The sequence below is a fragment of the Haplochromis burtoni genome, unplaced genomic scaffold (genome assembly GCF_018398535.1).
Source record: "Haplochromis burtoni strain Fernald_Lab_line unplaced genomic scaffold, NCSU_Asbu1 Contig_542, whole genome shotgun sequence".
Classification (NCBI taxonomy): Eukaryota; Metazoa; Chordata; class Actinopteri; order Cichliformes; family Cichlidae; genus Haplochromis; species Haplochromis burtoni.
Window position 1 is genome coordinate 124,717 of NW_024582903.1, and position 13,987 is coordinate 138,703.

The following is a 13,987-nucleotide window of genomic DNA, read 5'->3' on the forward strand; positions in this document are numbered from 1 at the left end:
AGTGACACCACACAGTGACACACACACAGGACACGTACACACGTGACACACACACACACATCACGCACACAGTGACACACACACACTACACACACACACACACACACAGACACACACAGTACCACACAACACAGTGACACACACAGACCACACACACACACACACACACATACACACACACAGACACACACACACACACACAGACACACACACATGCACACACACACATGACACACACACAGGACACACACAGTGACACACACACAGTGACACACACACAGTGACACACACACTGACACACACACATCACACACACACACACACACACAGTGACACACACACACACATCACAACACAGACACAACACACAGACACACACACACACACACACAGACACACACAGACACACACACAGTGACACACACAGACACACACACTGACACAACACACACAGTGACACACACACACAGTGACACACACACAGTGACACACACACACACTCACACAGCACACACACACACACACACACACACACAGACACGACACACACACGACAGAGTCACACACGACAGCACACACACACACAGACACACACACACAACCACACACACACACACACACACACACTACAGACACACACACAACAACACACACACACACACAGCAGACACACACAGAGTGACACACACACTGACATACACACATACTCACACACACACACACACACACACACACACACAGACACACACACACACACACACACAGTACCACACACACACACACACACACAGACACACACACACAGCACACACACACAGTCACACACACACAGACACACACACAGTGACACACACACAGTGACACACACAGTGACACACACAGTGACACACACACAGTGACACACACACTGACATACGACACAGTGACACTACACACACAGCTACACACACACAGTCACACACACAGACACACACAGACACACACACACACACACACACCCACACACACACACACACAGCACACACACACACAGACACACACACACAGTCACACACACTGACACTACACACACACACACACACACACACACACACAGTGACACACACACACAGACACACACACACACAGACACACACACACACACACGCAACACACACACACCACACACACACACACACGACACACACACACACACAGACACACGCACACAGTGACACACACACAGTCACACACACTCAGTCACACACACGCAGACAGACACGCAGACAGACACGCAGACATGTCAGTGTGTGTGTCAGTGTGTGTATGTCAGTGTGTGTGTCACTGTGTGTATGTCAGTGTGTGTGTCACTGTGTGTGTGTCAGTGTGTATGTCAGTGTGTATGTCAGTGTGTGTGTCAGTGTGTATGTCAGTGTGTGTGTCAGTGTGTATGTCAGTGTGTATGTCAGTGTGTGTGTCACTGTGTGTGTGTGTCACCGTGTGTATGTCAGTGTGTGTGTCACTGTGTGTGTCACTGTGTGTGTATGTCAGTGTGTATGTCAGTGTGTGTGTCACTGTGTGTGTGTGTCACCGTGTGTGTCACTGTGTGTGTGTGTGTGCGCTGACCCTGAGGAAACAGTCGAAGCGTCTCACGTCTCCGCTGATCTCCGACAGATACGACACGAAGCAGAAACCTTTCTCGTAGGTGAACAGGTTCATCAGCGTGCTGGGGTTCACACCTGGAACAGGTCACAGTGATGTCATCTCACCTGTGCGAGTGGACACCACACCTCCATCTGTGTGCGTGTGTGTGTGGGTGGGGGTCACCTGACTCAAACTTGACCTGCAGCCTGCTCACGGGGTTGCTGTCTCCAAGGAGACGCAGCTGTCTGTGGAGGGCGTCCAATCGCACAACAGTCTCCAGGCAGGTGAACGGCTCACCTGAGGGCGACAGGTAACCCGAGGTGACCAAAAGTATGTGGACTGAGGCTGAAGTCGTGTTTACTTTAAAAATCAATAATCAGCTGTTCGTGACTTCAGGTTCAAACACGTAAAACTGAAAATGTTTTAAAATCTCGCCAACAAAAACGTAAATTCTGAAACGGTGAACGCAGCGTTACCGTAGGCCTCCGTGGTGATCCTTCGCTGGGCGTACGTCGCCAGGCCTTCGCTCAGCCACATCTCCTCCCAGGTGGCGTTGGTGACGGCGTTGCCGAACCAGCCGTGGGCGATCTCGTGGATGACGTCAATCAGCAGGAACTCGCTGCTCTCCAGGATGGAGGCGATGATGAACGTGAGGCAGGGGTTCTCCATGGCAACGATGGGGAAGGAGGGAGGGAGGAAGACGATGTCGCACCTGAGGACGAGCCGTGTCAGCGTCGCCGAGGATGTTTTAAAGAAAGTTTGGTCAGAAACTTAGAGGCTCACCTGCCCCACAGGTAAGGTCCAAACAGGTCCTCGGCGACGCCCAGCCAGCGCTCCACGCTGCCCCCTAGCTTCTTCACCGCGCAGGACAACAGGCAAGGCTCCGCCCACACACGACTCCTGAAAGAAGATTGGCCGAAGGTCAAAATGTGTTTCTGCACAGATGTAAATATTTTGTTTATGATCATCTTTGACCTTTAGCTCACGTTTATCTTTCATACTGATTTTAACTGCTTTACATTATTTGAATAACTCGAGCCTCCGAGTGCTGCAGGTTTTAGACGAATCAGCTGATTTAAACGACTAAATGAAAACGTTCCCAGACGCCTGGTGATGAGCTCGTCGTGTGACTCAGGTGTGACCCAGGGTGACCCCTGCAGGACACCGAGGCCTGGAGTGCCCCCCCCCCCGATTTAACATCAGGAATATGAAAAATGATCTGTTTGTTTGCCTAAAATCATTTTTACTGTAACATGTTTCAAACTCACTCGTCGGCAAACACATCGAAATATTTTACATCGAAACAATATTTGGACTCATTTTGATAAATAATGAAAACGTTATTTTACGCGGAGCGACCTCGGCCCGACGTCTACGTGCTGCAGCTCGCCGGCCACCAGCGCCACCAGGTAGGAGGGTACAGGAAACTCCATGGAGAACTGGAAGACGCGGTCCTGTTTGGAGTATGAACTCCGAGACGCACTCATGAGGACCGTCACGCCATCCGGGACCTGCCGAGGAGGACGAGCAGAAACGGCGTGAGTGCAGGTGTTTAAGGAAACGCCTTCTGTCACCGCTCTGATGTTACCTGGGCTCCGTGTGACTCACCCGGACCGTGGCGGTGTACGTGCTCTTGACGGCTGGCGTGTCGAAGCAGGGGAAGAAGGAGCGGTTACACACTGAGTGACCCTGAGTGAAGACCAGAGGACGAACCTGACCGCAGGTGAGCTCCGAGTCCAGCCACCAGATCTGCAGACACACACACACACACACACGGGTCACGCTGTGGTCACCTTCAGCATGCTCACGCTGTACAGACGCCGTGTCGTCTCCTTACCGCCGGCCCGTCCGTGGTGGTGTAGCGGACCGTGATCTGGACCGCCCGGCCTGGTTTCACCGCCGCGGTCGGCAGGCTGATGCTGAGCGACGAGCCGTAGTCGGTGAACGGGTCCACGCGGTACGTGAGGGACACGGGCTCCTGCTGCCCGGCCCCCGGCACCTTACAGTCTATGGAGTGGATCAATAAAGAAGGGTGGGAGTCCAGGATCAGGGAACAGACCCCCGGCTGCACCGGAACCAGGTCCAGAACCAGCCAGCCGCTCATCTCCTTCACTGCAAAGTTCAGCCGCAGGTCCAGGTGGAAGTGACACAGCTGGAAGCTCCTGAAGTTCGATGCGGACGCCACATCCACCAGGGGGCAACGTTGGGATTCCAGACCCAGGCCCACAGAGGGCCGGGCCAAGTCCCCGGAGCACCGGCCCCCGGAGTCCGGCAGGGATTTACGGCAGCAGCACAGCGAGGTGGGCGCCTGGTGGAGCTCTGCCATGGTGAGCTAAAGCTGGGACCAAACCTGCTTAGACCGGAACCAACTGCATGAGACACGAACAAGAACACACCTGTGAGGGTCGGGAACACAGAGCAGAAACCCACCAGGCCCGCCTCAACGCTCAACACCCAGTACCGATGCCAACAGCACCCCAGTTTAACACAGTTTCCCCAAAACTACCTTTAACTCACAGTTTTAGTCCAATTAAAAAGCACATGATCCAATCCAGAGTCTAATCCTAACCACAGTAAACTGACACCCACCAGTGAACCCAGTACACAACTCAGGTACTAACCCAGTTGAACTCAGGACTTGATGCGTAGCCCAGTTTAGCCCAAATAAGTAACTTTAACACAACAAGAGGCTTAGCGTCAAAACTCCATTCAAAACCTCGTTAAAGAAACGTCTAATTTTACGCCTAACAGGACATTAAGCCCCCGGTGAAAACTCATCCTGTGTGTCCCTGGATCCTCGATAAACCCTGAAGTTTGTATTTTTAAATCATTTTAACATTTTATAAACAGTTTAGGGCCAAATGAAAACTTTTAATCCACATCTAAACCCAGCTTTACTGGTCAGCCCCGGCCCACCCCATTCAAAACCTCAATCACACAACATTGAATTTAATAGTCAGTCCGCTGAAGACTGAAAATAAAGCCGAATAAAGGCTTCGCTGAGCGTGGGCTGACCTTCTGCCTGCTTCTCTTAGATTTAAGGAACTGTTTCACGAGTAAACTTTGGCTCTTAGTCCATTTAAACAACATTTAATCAAACTTAGCAAACACTGACAGGCAGTGTTTAACAGCCCTACTTGTTAAACCGGAGTTAAACTTCATATAAACAACAAGTCCAATTAAGTCAGAGACCCGAAAGAGCTCCGACACCCGGGAGACTCTCAAAGCCCAGTTTAAAGCGCAGTTTTAGGGACTCGGAGGAGTTACAGTGGCGGCTAGCAGCGCTGGAAGTTAGCAGCTTTAGCTCGAAGTGAGTGAAAACAGCACTTTAAGGTCAGCGCGTTGAACTGACCTGGTTAGCAGAGCCGGCTAATCAGCGCATTAGCACGGCGCACTGTTGCGGCTTCACGGGGACACATTTAAGTAAAATCCATCGGGACCGCACGGCGGAAGAACCAGGCGGACACCGGCTCCCCGGGAGAGCTCAGCCCGGCTCCTACCCGCAGTCCCGGACACCGAACCCGCGTCCTCCCGGAGGGTCGACGGAGGCTGGAGGTGAGCTGTGAGTCCGAGACCGAGCGGCCACACACGGACACAAAGAGGCAGAGGACACCGGCGGAGACCCGGGGGACAGTCGAGGCTCCGCTCCGGACTAAACAGGAAGTAACAACAGCGGGAAAAAAGTTTATGCAGGCCGATGAGTGGCGCTGTGGAGGCGGGTACACGGAGCGAGAGGGCGGCTCCATCCAGTTACCTGTTCATCCACCCATCAACGTATCAGTCTATTGATTCGTTCCACGACCACGATGCTCCATGTGACACACAATCAACACAGCACTACATAACGTGCAAAGTGTGCAAAAACTGCAACAAACAAAACAAAAAACAGTGCAAAAGAAAAGTGCAACAATGACAGTGGGTTGTGCAAAAGGTAACTTGATGTAATAAGGTGTGTGTGTGTGTGTGTGTGTGTGTGTGTGTGTGTGTGTGTGTGTGTGTGTGTGTGTGTGTGTGTGTGTGTGTGTGTTCAGGAGTCTGATGTTCTGGGGGAAGAACCTGTTCCTCAGTCTGGCAGTGAGGGCCCGGATGCTCCGGTACCTCTTTCCGCAGATGCAGCAGGTGTGACAGGTGTCTGATGGAGGGAAGAGAGGCTCCAGCCTCTCAGCTGCTCTCACTAACAGTTGTAGAGCATTGTGATCCGATACGGTGCCGTTACCATCCAGACAGTGATGCAGCTGCTCAGGACGCTCTCGATAGTCTCTCTGTAGACGGTGGTGAGAATGGATGGAGGGAGATGGGCTTTCCTCAGCTTCCACTGGAAGTAGAGACACTGCTGGGCCTTCTTAGTTATGGAGCTGGTGTTAACCAGGAGAGGTTCTCCACCAGCTGGACACCAAGGAATCTGGTGCTCTTGACGACCTCCACAGAGGATCCATCGATTCAACCATTCATCCACCCATCAACGTATCAGTCTATTCATCCATTTACCAGCCAACACATCAGCTCAGTGGAAGGATCGTGGTTTTCTGGAGTGTTCTGTGCACACTGAGGAGAATGGAAACATTAACATTGAAGCTCCCACACACAGAGCAGTACCTCCACCCTGTGGAAGGCAGACTCAGGAGTCTTCGCCACCACGACGTCCCAGTGTCCTTCAGACCCAGCCACACATGCAGACACAAACTAAAAAACGTAGTGTAGCTGTGCAGCAAGGACAGCTCAGAGCTGTACACTGGAGACACCAAACAGCCACCTCAACAGGACTCAGCTGTTCATCTGCATCTAAAGGTCAAAGGTCAGTCTTTGAGGACGCCAGTGTCCACATGTTGAACTGGAAGACAGACGGTTTGAACGAGGAGTGAAAGAAGCATCTATGGCTGTGTCCCAATCCAGTGACCGCACGCATTTGGAGACCGATTATGTCACAGCGACGCGACGAAGGGTGTCCCAATTCAAAGTGTACTCCAAATGCAGTCAACAAATGTACCGTTCATGTCCCCAAATTTGAAGTGTGGTCCGGTGTAGACTTCGTGGTCCCATATATCCCACAATTCATAGCGCGGTGGTGGGTGTGGATAATTTGTTCGGAAAAAAACGATGGATGCCTGAAGCGGAGCGGCCGAAGAGTAAACTTTCAAAAGTAAGTACTGAATATTATGTCACTTATTTATGTGCAAATGTTTAATAATGAAGAACATTAAAACATTACTGTTGGCCACATTTCGGCAAAGTTATGTGACATTAGTGATGTTTGTACTAACTTGGTTTTAAAGCCTTTACTTTAAAATATACGCCGTTCAATAGTCGACCTTAATCTTACAGAGAATGTGATGATTTATGGATAATTAAAGTCAGTCATATATCCACAAACACAACAGGCTGAAAGTCAGTGATGCTGCTCGGTTTGCAGTCCTGAATATCACGGCACAAGCAGGATCCACTGCACTGTTAATGTTAGCTGTGTTATATTGCTGCCTCTGTTCGGTGGTGTCGAGCCAAACGACTTTAACGTGTGTTTGAACGAGCTGACGGTTCACTCGTTAAGCTGAAAGAAAGATGCTTTAATCACAGCAGTCACACATGTGTCCACTGCACCATCTGGGAACTCTTCTTGTTTACACTCGTAATAACACAAACACTAAATCCTGCTTCTCTGTGCTGTTGTGTAGCAGTGTGTACACCTGAGACTGTCACCTGTCTGTCTGTCCTGCACTCTCTCTCTGTTTCTTTCTCTCTGATTGTGGAATAAAAGTATGAACATGTGTTTATAAGTTACACTTGTGTTTGAATCCTGCAGCTTATCACACATTTGATTTCCATGTGTGACGACTGCAAGTGTCCAGAGTGAGGACAGACTGAGGGACCCACTGCTGCACATCATCTGTGAGGCTTTGCAGCCCTGATGATCCACCAGGACAAACTCAGCAGTGTGTGAGGAAGAGGAGGAGGAAGAGCCAGCAGCAGCTGACAGATGGAGAGAATAGACAGACTGTTCCCTGTTTGTGAAGGACTGCTAGGAAAGTTTAACATAACTGTCTGTGCTGAATCAGTCTTATTAGGTAATGTTCAAATAATGTGATCATCCCAGTGTTTTCAGTGTGGGAGATCAAGTACTCAGGGCCTTCAAGTTACACACTATGAAAGGCAGCAACAAGTTTAATGTTCAGAAACCTAAAGTCTGTATCAGCAGCAGAATGGAGCTAAAATAAATGTTGGTTCCAGTTCTATGAAGCTTTGAGTATTTTGGATCAGTAGCTGCTGTGTTTGTTGCATCATATTGCTGTAACTGTTTATATGCTTTATATATTCTGAGCTAAGTTGATCTATAGTGTTACATCATATTCTATAAGGATGTTATGTGTTTGTTACTTTCTGCCCAGTTTGACCCATTTAGCAGAAGCGTGCGGTCGCTGGATTGGGACACAGCCTATGTCCACTGTGAACGACCATCTTTGAATAGAGGGCGGGGCTTACCACACCAACTGTCTCCCAGGGCTTTGGAGAGGGCGTGACCACCGAGGCGCCATTTTAGCAGGCCAAACAAAGGGCTAGAGGAGTGCAAGCATCAGTAATGGTTCGTCCTTGCTGTGTTGTCAGTTGTTAGATCGGACGATCGGGAAGGGAATAAGCTGGAAAACGGGCTCTCTTTTTACTCTTTCCCCACCTGGAAGCATCACGAGGGAGCTCATGTATCGGGTGTTACCAAAAGAAGGCGTCTAGCCTGGATAGCAGCTGTGAGACGGCTGATATCCAGTTCGCTACCATCCCCAGATATCTATTGGTGCTACAGACATTTTCATTCAGGTAAGATCCAAATAAGTTCATATTACTCTTTATAGCCTATTAGTTTTATTTTCAATGCGCTCTGAGGTCATAGCAAATTAGAACAAACATCCTAATGAGTGATTTTGTAGATAAATGTTCTATTTATAGAGTTGCTAATTGTTTTTCATTATTGCAGCAAACCAGCCTATGAAATGGATGAAACACATCCTGACTGGATTCCAGCGCTACACATGGGGCACTACGAAATCCCTGCTTCAAACTACATGCTACATACCACCATGCCAATCAGATTACTTCTTCCATGTGAGGGTGAACATGTGCCCCAGTGTGGTAGTAAAACCAGGGAAAAATACTACGGTGGCTGGGAAGTGCAAATCACATTTAAAACATCAACAACAAAATAACATTTCCGAAAACATTTTAACAAGTCTGCAACAAATTAACAAGTGGCTCTTGACAGAAAGGGATTGTCTGAAATACCGGAAGTGACTCAACGATTAGGCTTACTCCATATTTGTAGTATGGAAAAGTGATTTGTAGTCAGCTAAGCGAGGGCTTTTCAGAGAAGTAGTGTTCAGTTAATGTTTGAAGAGATTTTACAAAAGAGTATGGGTGAGATAATGATGTTCAGATTTTTAAATGTCACGGGGATTTTCTTAAGAAAATATCCAGACCTTAAAACCGTCATGGTCCACACTCCAGCCCAGCAGGTGGCAGTAAAGTGCCTTTAAATTAGCGGCAGAAGAATAAGCAGCAGCTAAACGCGGGATGTCAACAAACGTCGAGAAAGTAACTCCTCATTGCGCTTCGTTGTTACCCTGAAGGTGCTCGCTGCACTAAAAATAGCTGGAAAATGTTTTGCCCGTTTTGTGGCGTTAGCTTCAGCCTCTTCACTCCTTTTTGTGCTTCCTGTGGACGGTCTCTGGAGCTTTTGCGGGACACAGACCAGGCTGAAGGATCAGACACCTCAGGGACATCAAAACAGACAGAAACTTCTGAACAAAGTCATTTTGATATATGAATCACTTTTTGTTCTCTTCATACAGTCTATGCTATTGCAGTTAAATGGCACGTTTATTTACCATGTTGGCTCTGGTTTTGTATGACGGACATGTTTGTTCTGGTTGAATGAAAAAGGTTTAACATCAAAACGGGGTTATAAGCACTCTCCATTACTAAACGTAGAAGAGAATACAGGATAAGCAAACATAAAAAGAAACCATAACAAAAACCTTGTTCATGACCTGTGCAGCATGTTAACACTATTGGAAGTAAAAATAACTTCAACTCCAATTTTGAAAACACAACTTTCTTTTTTTTATTTTTTAAATAAAGCTCTGACTTGTATTCTGAGTCTGTGGTCTGGGAGAGAGTCTGTAACTCTGTCTGCAAAATACAGTAAATAATGACCAATGTTGGCCAATTAATTATGTAGTTACTTCTTCAAAAAAGTAACTGAGTTATGCAAACAAAGTGTTTTGCAGCTTTTACCTAAAAATGCAGCCAAGGTGTTTTTAAACAAACATTTCAAACTATTCACAGAACAATCAGCTGTTCTGCATCAAATCTGATGCCACACAAATTATTTGTGCCGCTCCACAAATAATTTCTGTCCACTATGAGATGAAGGAGAACAACAGCCTGATACCTGCAGGCCTGACAGCAGCAGATGTGTCACAGCTGTAACACCTGTAACACTCAGCAGGCGCCTCATTATTCTGACACACAACAACACAACTATTGACTACACACTCACTACACACTGACTACATAAGATTTGCACTGAACGTCACAAATCTCTCACATCTCAAAACACGCCATCACTCTTAGAACTTCCCCCTCCCTAAACTAAATGCCATGTTGCCATATCATTTTTTGATTGGTCCACATGGTACATTTTTCCACCAATAGGAAAGGTGGGGGGAGGTTTGTTTTTGTTTTTGCTCACAGGCTTTCGAGCGTTTTCCTTATAAAACGCCGTTTTTACCGTTTCTTCCTCGCAGTAAATATAAACAACGACAGTATTCAGGAAGAAAAACAAACATTGCAGATATTTTATCATAACTCTGGTTTTACGTAATGGCCGTATTTATATAGCGCTTTACTAGGCCCTAAGCCGGGGCTCGAACCGGCAACCTTCCGATTACAAGACGAACTACAAGGCCACGATCGCCCAACGTGGCCGATCAACACAATTTAAAAACTGGTATAAAGTCCACACTTTTTCCGTCAATTGTTCCGTCTGTCCTGCTCACATCTCCAATGGACTTCTTTAAGTTGCTTGAAGACGTTTCACCTCTCATCCGAGAAGCTTCTTCAGTTCTAAGGTCAAATGGTGGAGAGTCCCAGATATAAACCTAGTGGGAGTTTCCCCCCACAGAGGGACAAAAGGACCCCCTGATGATCCTCTAATCGCCTGAGCCAAGGTGTGAAACTGGGTGTGGGTCCCAATCAGCCAGAGTTTCGGGTGAGTTCATTGTGAAACCTGGCCCCACCTTATCATGGATTTCCTGAGGTCAGATGGCCCAGGATGTGAGTGGGCGTTAAGGCGTCTGGGAAGGGATCTCAAAACTGGATTATAGATGGCAGAGAGTTGGTGTCATAAACCCCGCCTCTGTTCAAAGATGGTCGCTCACAGTGGACATAGATGCTTCTTTCACTCCTCTTTCAAACCATCTGTCCTCTCTGTCCAAAATGTGAACATTGGCATCCTCGAAAGAGTGACCTTTGACCTTTAGATGCAGATGGACTGCTGAGTCTTGTCCTGTGGAGGTGGCTCTTCTGATGTTGTGCCATGCGCTTGTGAAGTGGCTGTTTGGTCTCTCCAATGTAGAGGTCTGGGCATTCCTCGCTGCACTGTACAGCATACACCACATTGTTAAGTCTGTGTTTTGGCGTTTTGTCTTTCGGGTGAACCAGTTTCTTGTCTGAGTGTGTTGCTGGGTCTGAAATACACCGGGATGTCATGCTTGGAGAAAACTCTCCTGAGTTTTTCTGATACACCGGCTACATAGGGGATGACAATGTTGTTGCGTCTGTCCTTCTTATCCTCCCTCGCTGGTGTCTGGTCTTCTTTTCTGTGCCTCTTTGCTGACTTTAAGAACGCCCATTTAGGATAGCCGCACGTTTTGAGTGCTTCCTTTACATGTGTGTGTTCCTTCTTTTTCTCCTTCAGGCTTAGAGGGAACATGTTCTGCCCGGTGGTGTAGGGTCCTATTACTCCAAGTTTGTGTTCCAGAGGGTGATGGGAGTCAAAGAGGAGGTACTGGTCCGTGTGTGTGGGCTTCCGGTAAACTTCGATGTTGAGGTTGCCGTTCTCTTCAATGTGCACGGCAGCAGTCCAGGAAAGGCAAACAGTCGTCCTTTGTGTCTTCCCTGGTGAACTTGATGTTTTTATCCACAGCGTTAATGTGCGCAGTGAAGGATTCCACTTCTTGTGTCTTGATTTTGACCCAGGTGTCGTCCTACATATCTGTACCAGTGGCTGGGTACTCTTCCTTTGAAAGAGCCAAGAGCCTTCCTTTCCACTTCCTCCATGTAAAGGTTGGCTACAATAGGTGACACGGGGGAGCCCATGGCACAGCCATGTTTTTGTCTGTAGAAGCCTTCGTTGTATTTGAAAGTATGTAGTGGTGAGGCAGAGGTCTAACAGTGTGCAGATCTGATCGGGTGTGAAGTTGGTCCTGTCCTCCAAGGAGCTGTCTTCTTGTAGTCGTTTTCTGACAGTCTCCACGGCCTCCGTGGTGGGTATGCAAGTGAAGAGAGAGACTACATCAAAGGACACCATGGTTTCATCTGGATCCAGGGTAAGTTTCTGGACCTTGTCGGTGAAGTCGGTGGAGTTCTTGGATGTGGTTTAAAAGTTTGTGGGGTGGAGATTCCCGCTCGAGAGGCGTGCATAGAGTGGTACGCAAGGTGTTTTTAGCCAATGTTGTTAAGTGGCTCCGAGTGTGCGAATATGCATAGCATGCAGCATTGATTTAGGGTCTGAGTGGGACCGGCTTTCGATTTTTCTCATTGTTGGGAGGTGCTTAGGAAGTCCATAAATGCAGGGTGATGGGCATCCCTTCTTGGTAATAGGCAGTGTATATGTTACGTGGTCGATGATTTTGTCCTTCTCAAGGTCTTGAAGGCAAGCTATAACTTTCTTTTTGTAGCTGCTTGTGGGGTCTCGCTTTGAGGCTTCGTAGGTAGTTTTCACACCTTGGCTCATGTGATTTATTTATATTATTTAAATTTTTACTTTTTAATTATTTTACCTGCATTTTTTAATCACTCTTATATTTAAATGTTCATTTGCTTTTTTATCTAGGGATTGAGAGTAACGTAGTTTCTATTCTCTGTATGTCCTGTACATGTGGCAGAATTGACAATAAAGTTGACTTGACTTGACTTGATTAGTTAGAGGATCATCAGGGGGTCCCTTTGTCCTTTTGTTACTCCCACAGAGCTTAAATCTGGGACTCTCCACCATTTGACCTTAGAACTGAAGAAGCTTCTCGGATGAGAGGTGAAACGTCTTCAAGCAACTTAAAGAAGTCCAGACGCTTTTCTTTCCAACCTCCTTAGACTACGATGACCTGGATGACTGAGAACCTTCACAGACATATATACGAATGTGAATCGCATCATTGGCTGGACTTTGGGATAAGGTGGCATCGTTCTGATCCCATACGGGAGCAGCCAGTCACTTACTGACTAACACTGCAGAACAGGATTGTTAAAGTTTTAATTTTGATTTCAATTTAGGGTAGATCTTTTTCTGTGCGCAATGGCGGACACGCACAGCTTAGAGGGAACATTGCTGTTAGCTGATGCTATTTGAACACGTATACCTTTCTGTCATTTAACATGGACATCTCAACATCCACAGTATTTCTGTGTCACACTACAAATATATTGGTGTGGATCCAAAGTTACTCAGCAGCTGACTGGAGGAGAGCCGTGTGCTGTGACTTTTGAGATCAGTTCTCACCACTATATCCCTGCAATTGTTACTTTCCACAAAAATTAGCTAACACAATGAAACACACCTTTCAGCTGTTCATGTGTTTTCAAACCAGGTTTTTGGGTTTTTCCTGTCTGTAATGCACACAAAGGTGGGAACGTTTTTCATGTTTGACGTTTATTTTTTCCAAAGGAATAATAAACACAGTTCAGCGGGCTGCATACTGAACTTGATGGATACAACCAAAGTACCGATACTAGCGTTGGTATCGATACCATCCATATTTGGATCGATCCATACACCTCTATCCTCTCGAGCTCTCTGCCGAGCCAATCAACACCTCTTCCGTGATGTACGCTCTTCTTCCTTCATCTCTCTGACTGTGGCACTTTTTCCTGAACTGAAAGTGTCAGCTAAGCTCACGAACCCAGCTCGAGGCAGACTGCTCTGCTATTTATCGTTAACCACGTCTTTATGGTTCAGTCTCGCGCCGACTGAACCATGAGGCAGGGCGAGTCCGACTGTGCTATGTGTTCATGAAAGATGATGTTCGGGTGAAAATCGATGACGGCCCCGATCCTCTCAGAGCTTTGAGTGTTTGATGTGAGGTTTCAGTGTATTCTTGATTTC

At 47.5% G+C, this 13,987-nt stretch overlaps 1 protein-coding gene and 1 long non-coding RNA gene across 2 annotated transcripts in view; one reads left to right on the forward strand and one right to left on the reverse strand.

The window, feature by feature from the left end:
• The window catches only part of rnpepl1 (arginyl aminopeptidase like 1), an 18,080-nt gene extending 12,709 nt beyond the window's left edge, over positions 1-5,371 (reverse strand). The window contains exons 1-8 of the mRNA XM_005947846.3: positions 4,976-5,371; positions 3,461-3,992; positions 3,232-3,372; positions 2,983-3,134; positions 2,407-2,523; positions 2,100-2,335; positions 1,807-1,920; positions 1,606-1,718 (exon numbers count right to left, since the gene is read on the reverse strand). Of these exons, the coding sequence (XP_005947908.1) occupies positions 1,606-1,718; positions 1,807-1,920; positions 2,100-2,335; positions 2,407-2,523; positions 2,983-3,134; positions 3,232-3,372; positions 3,461-3,949 (1,362 nt within the window). The 5' untranslated portion in view covers positions 3,950-3,992; positions 4,976-5,371. The remainder of the gene's footprint in view (positions 1-1,605; positions 1,719-1,806; positions 1,921-2,099; positions 2,336-2,406; positions 2,524-2,982; positions 3,135-3,231; positions 3,373-3,460; positions 3,993-4,975) is intronic.
• Positions 5,372-8,062: 2,691 nt separating this feature from the next.
• LOC102313438 lies at positions 8,063-8,720 on the forward strand. The gene is made up of 2 exons (XR_317395.2): positions 8,063-8,427; positions 8,585-8,720. It is a non-coding gene; the product is annotated as an uncharacterized LOC102313438 (long non-coding RNA).
• The last annotated feature ends 5,267 nt before the right edge of the window (positions 8,721-13,987 follow it).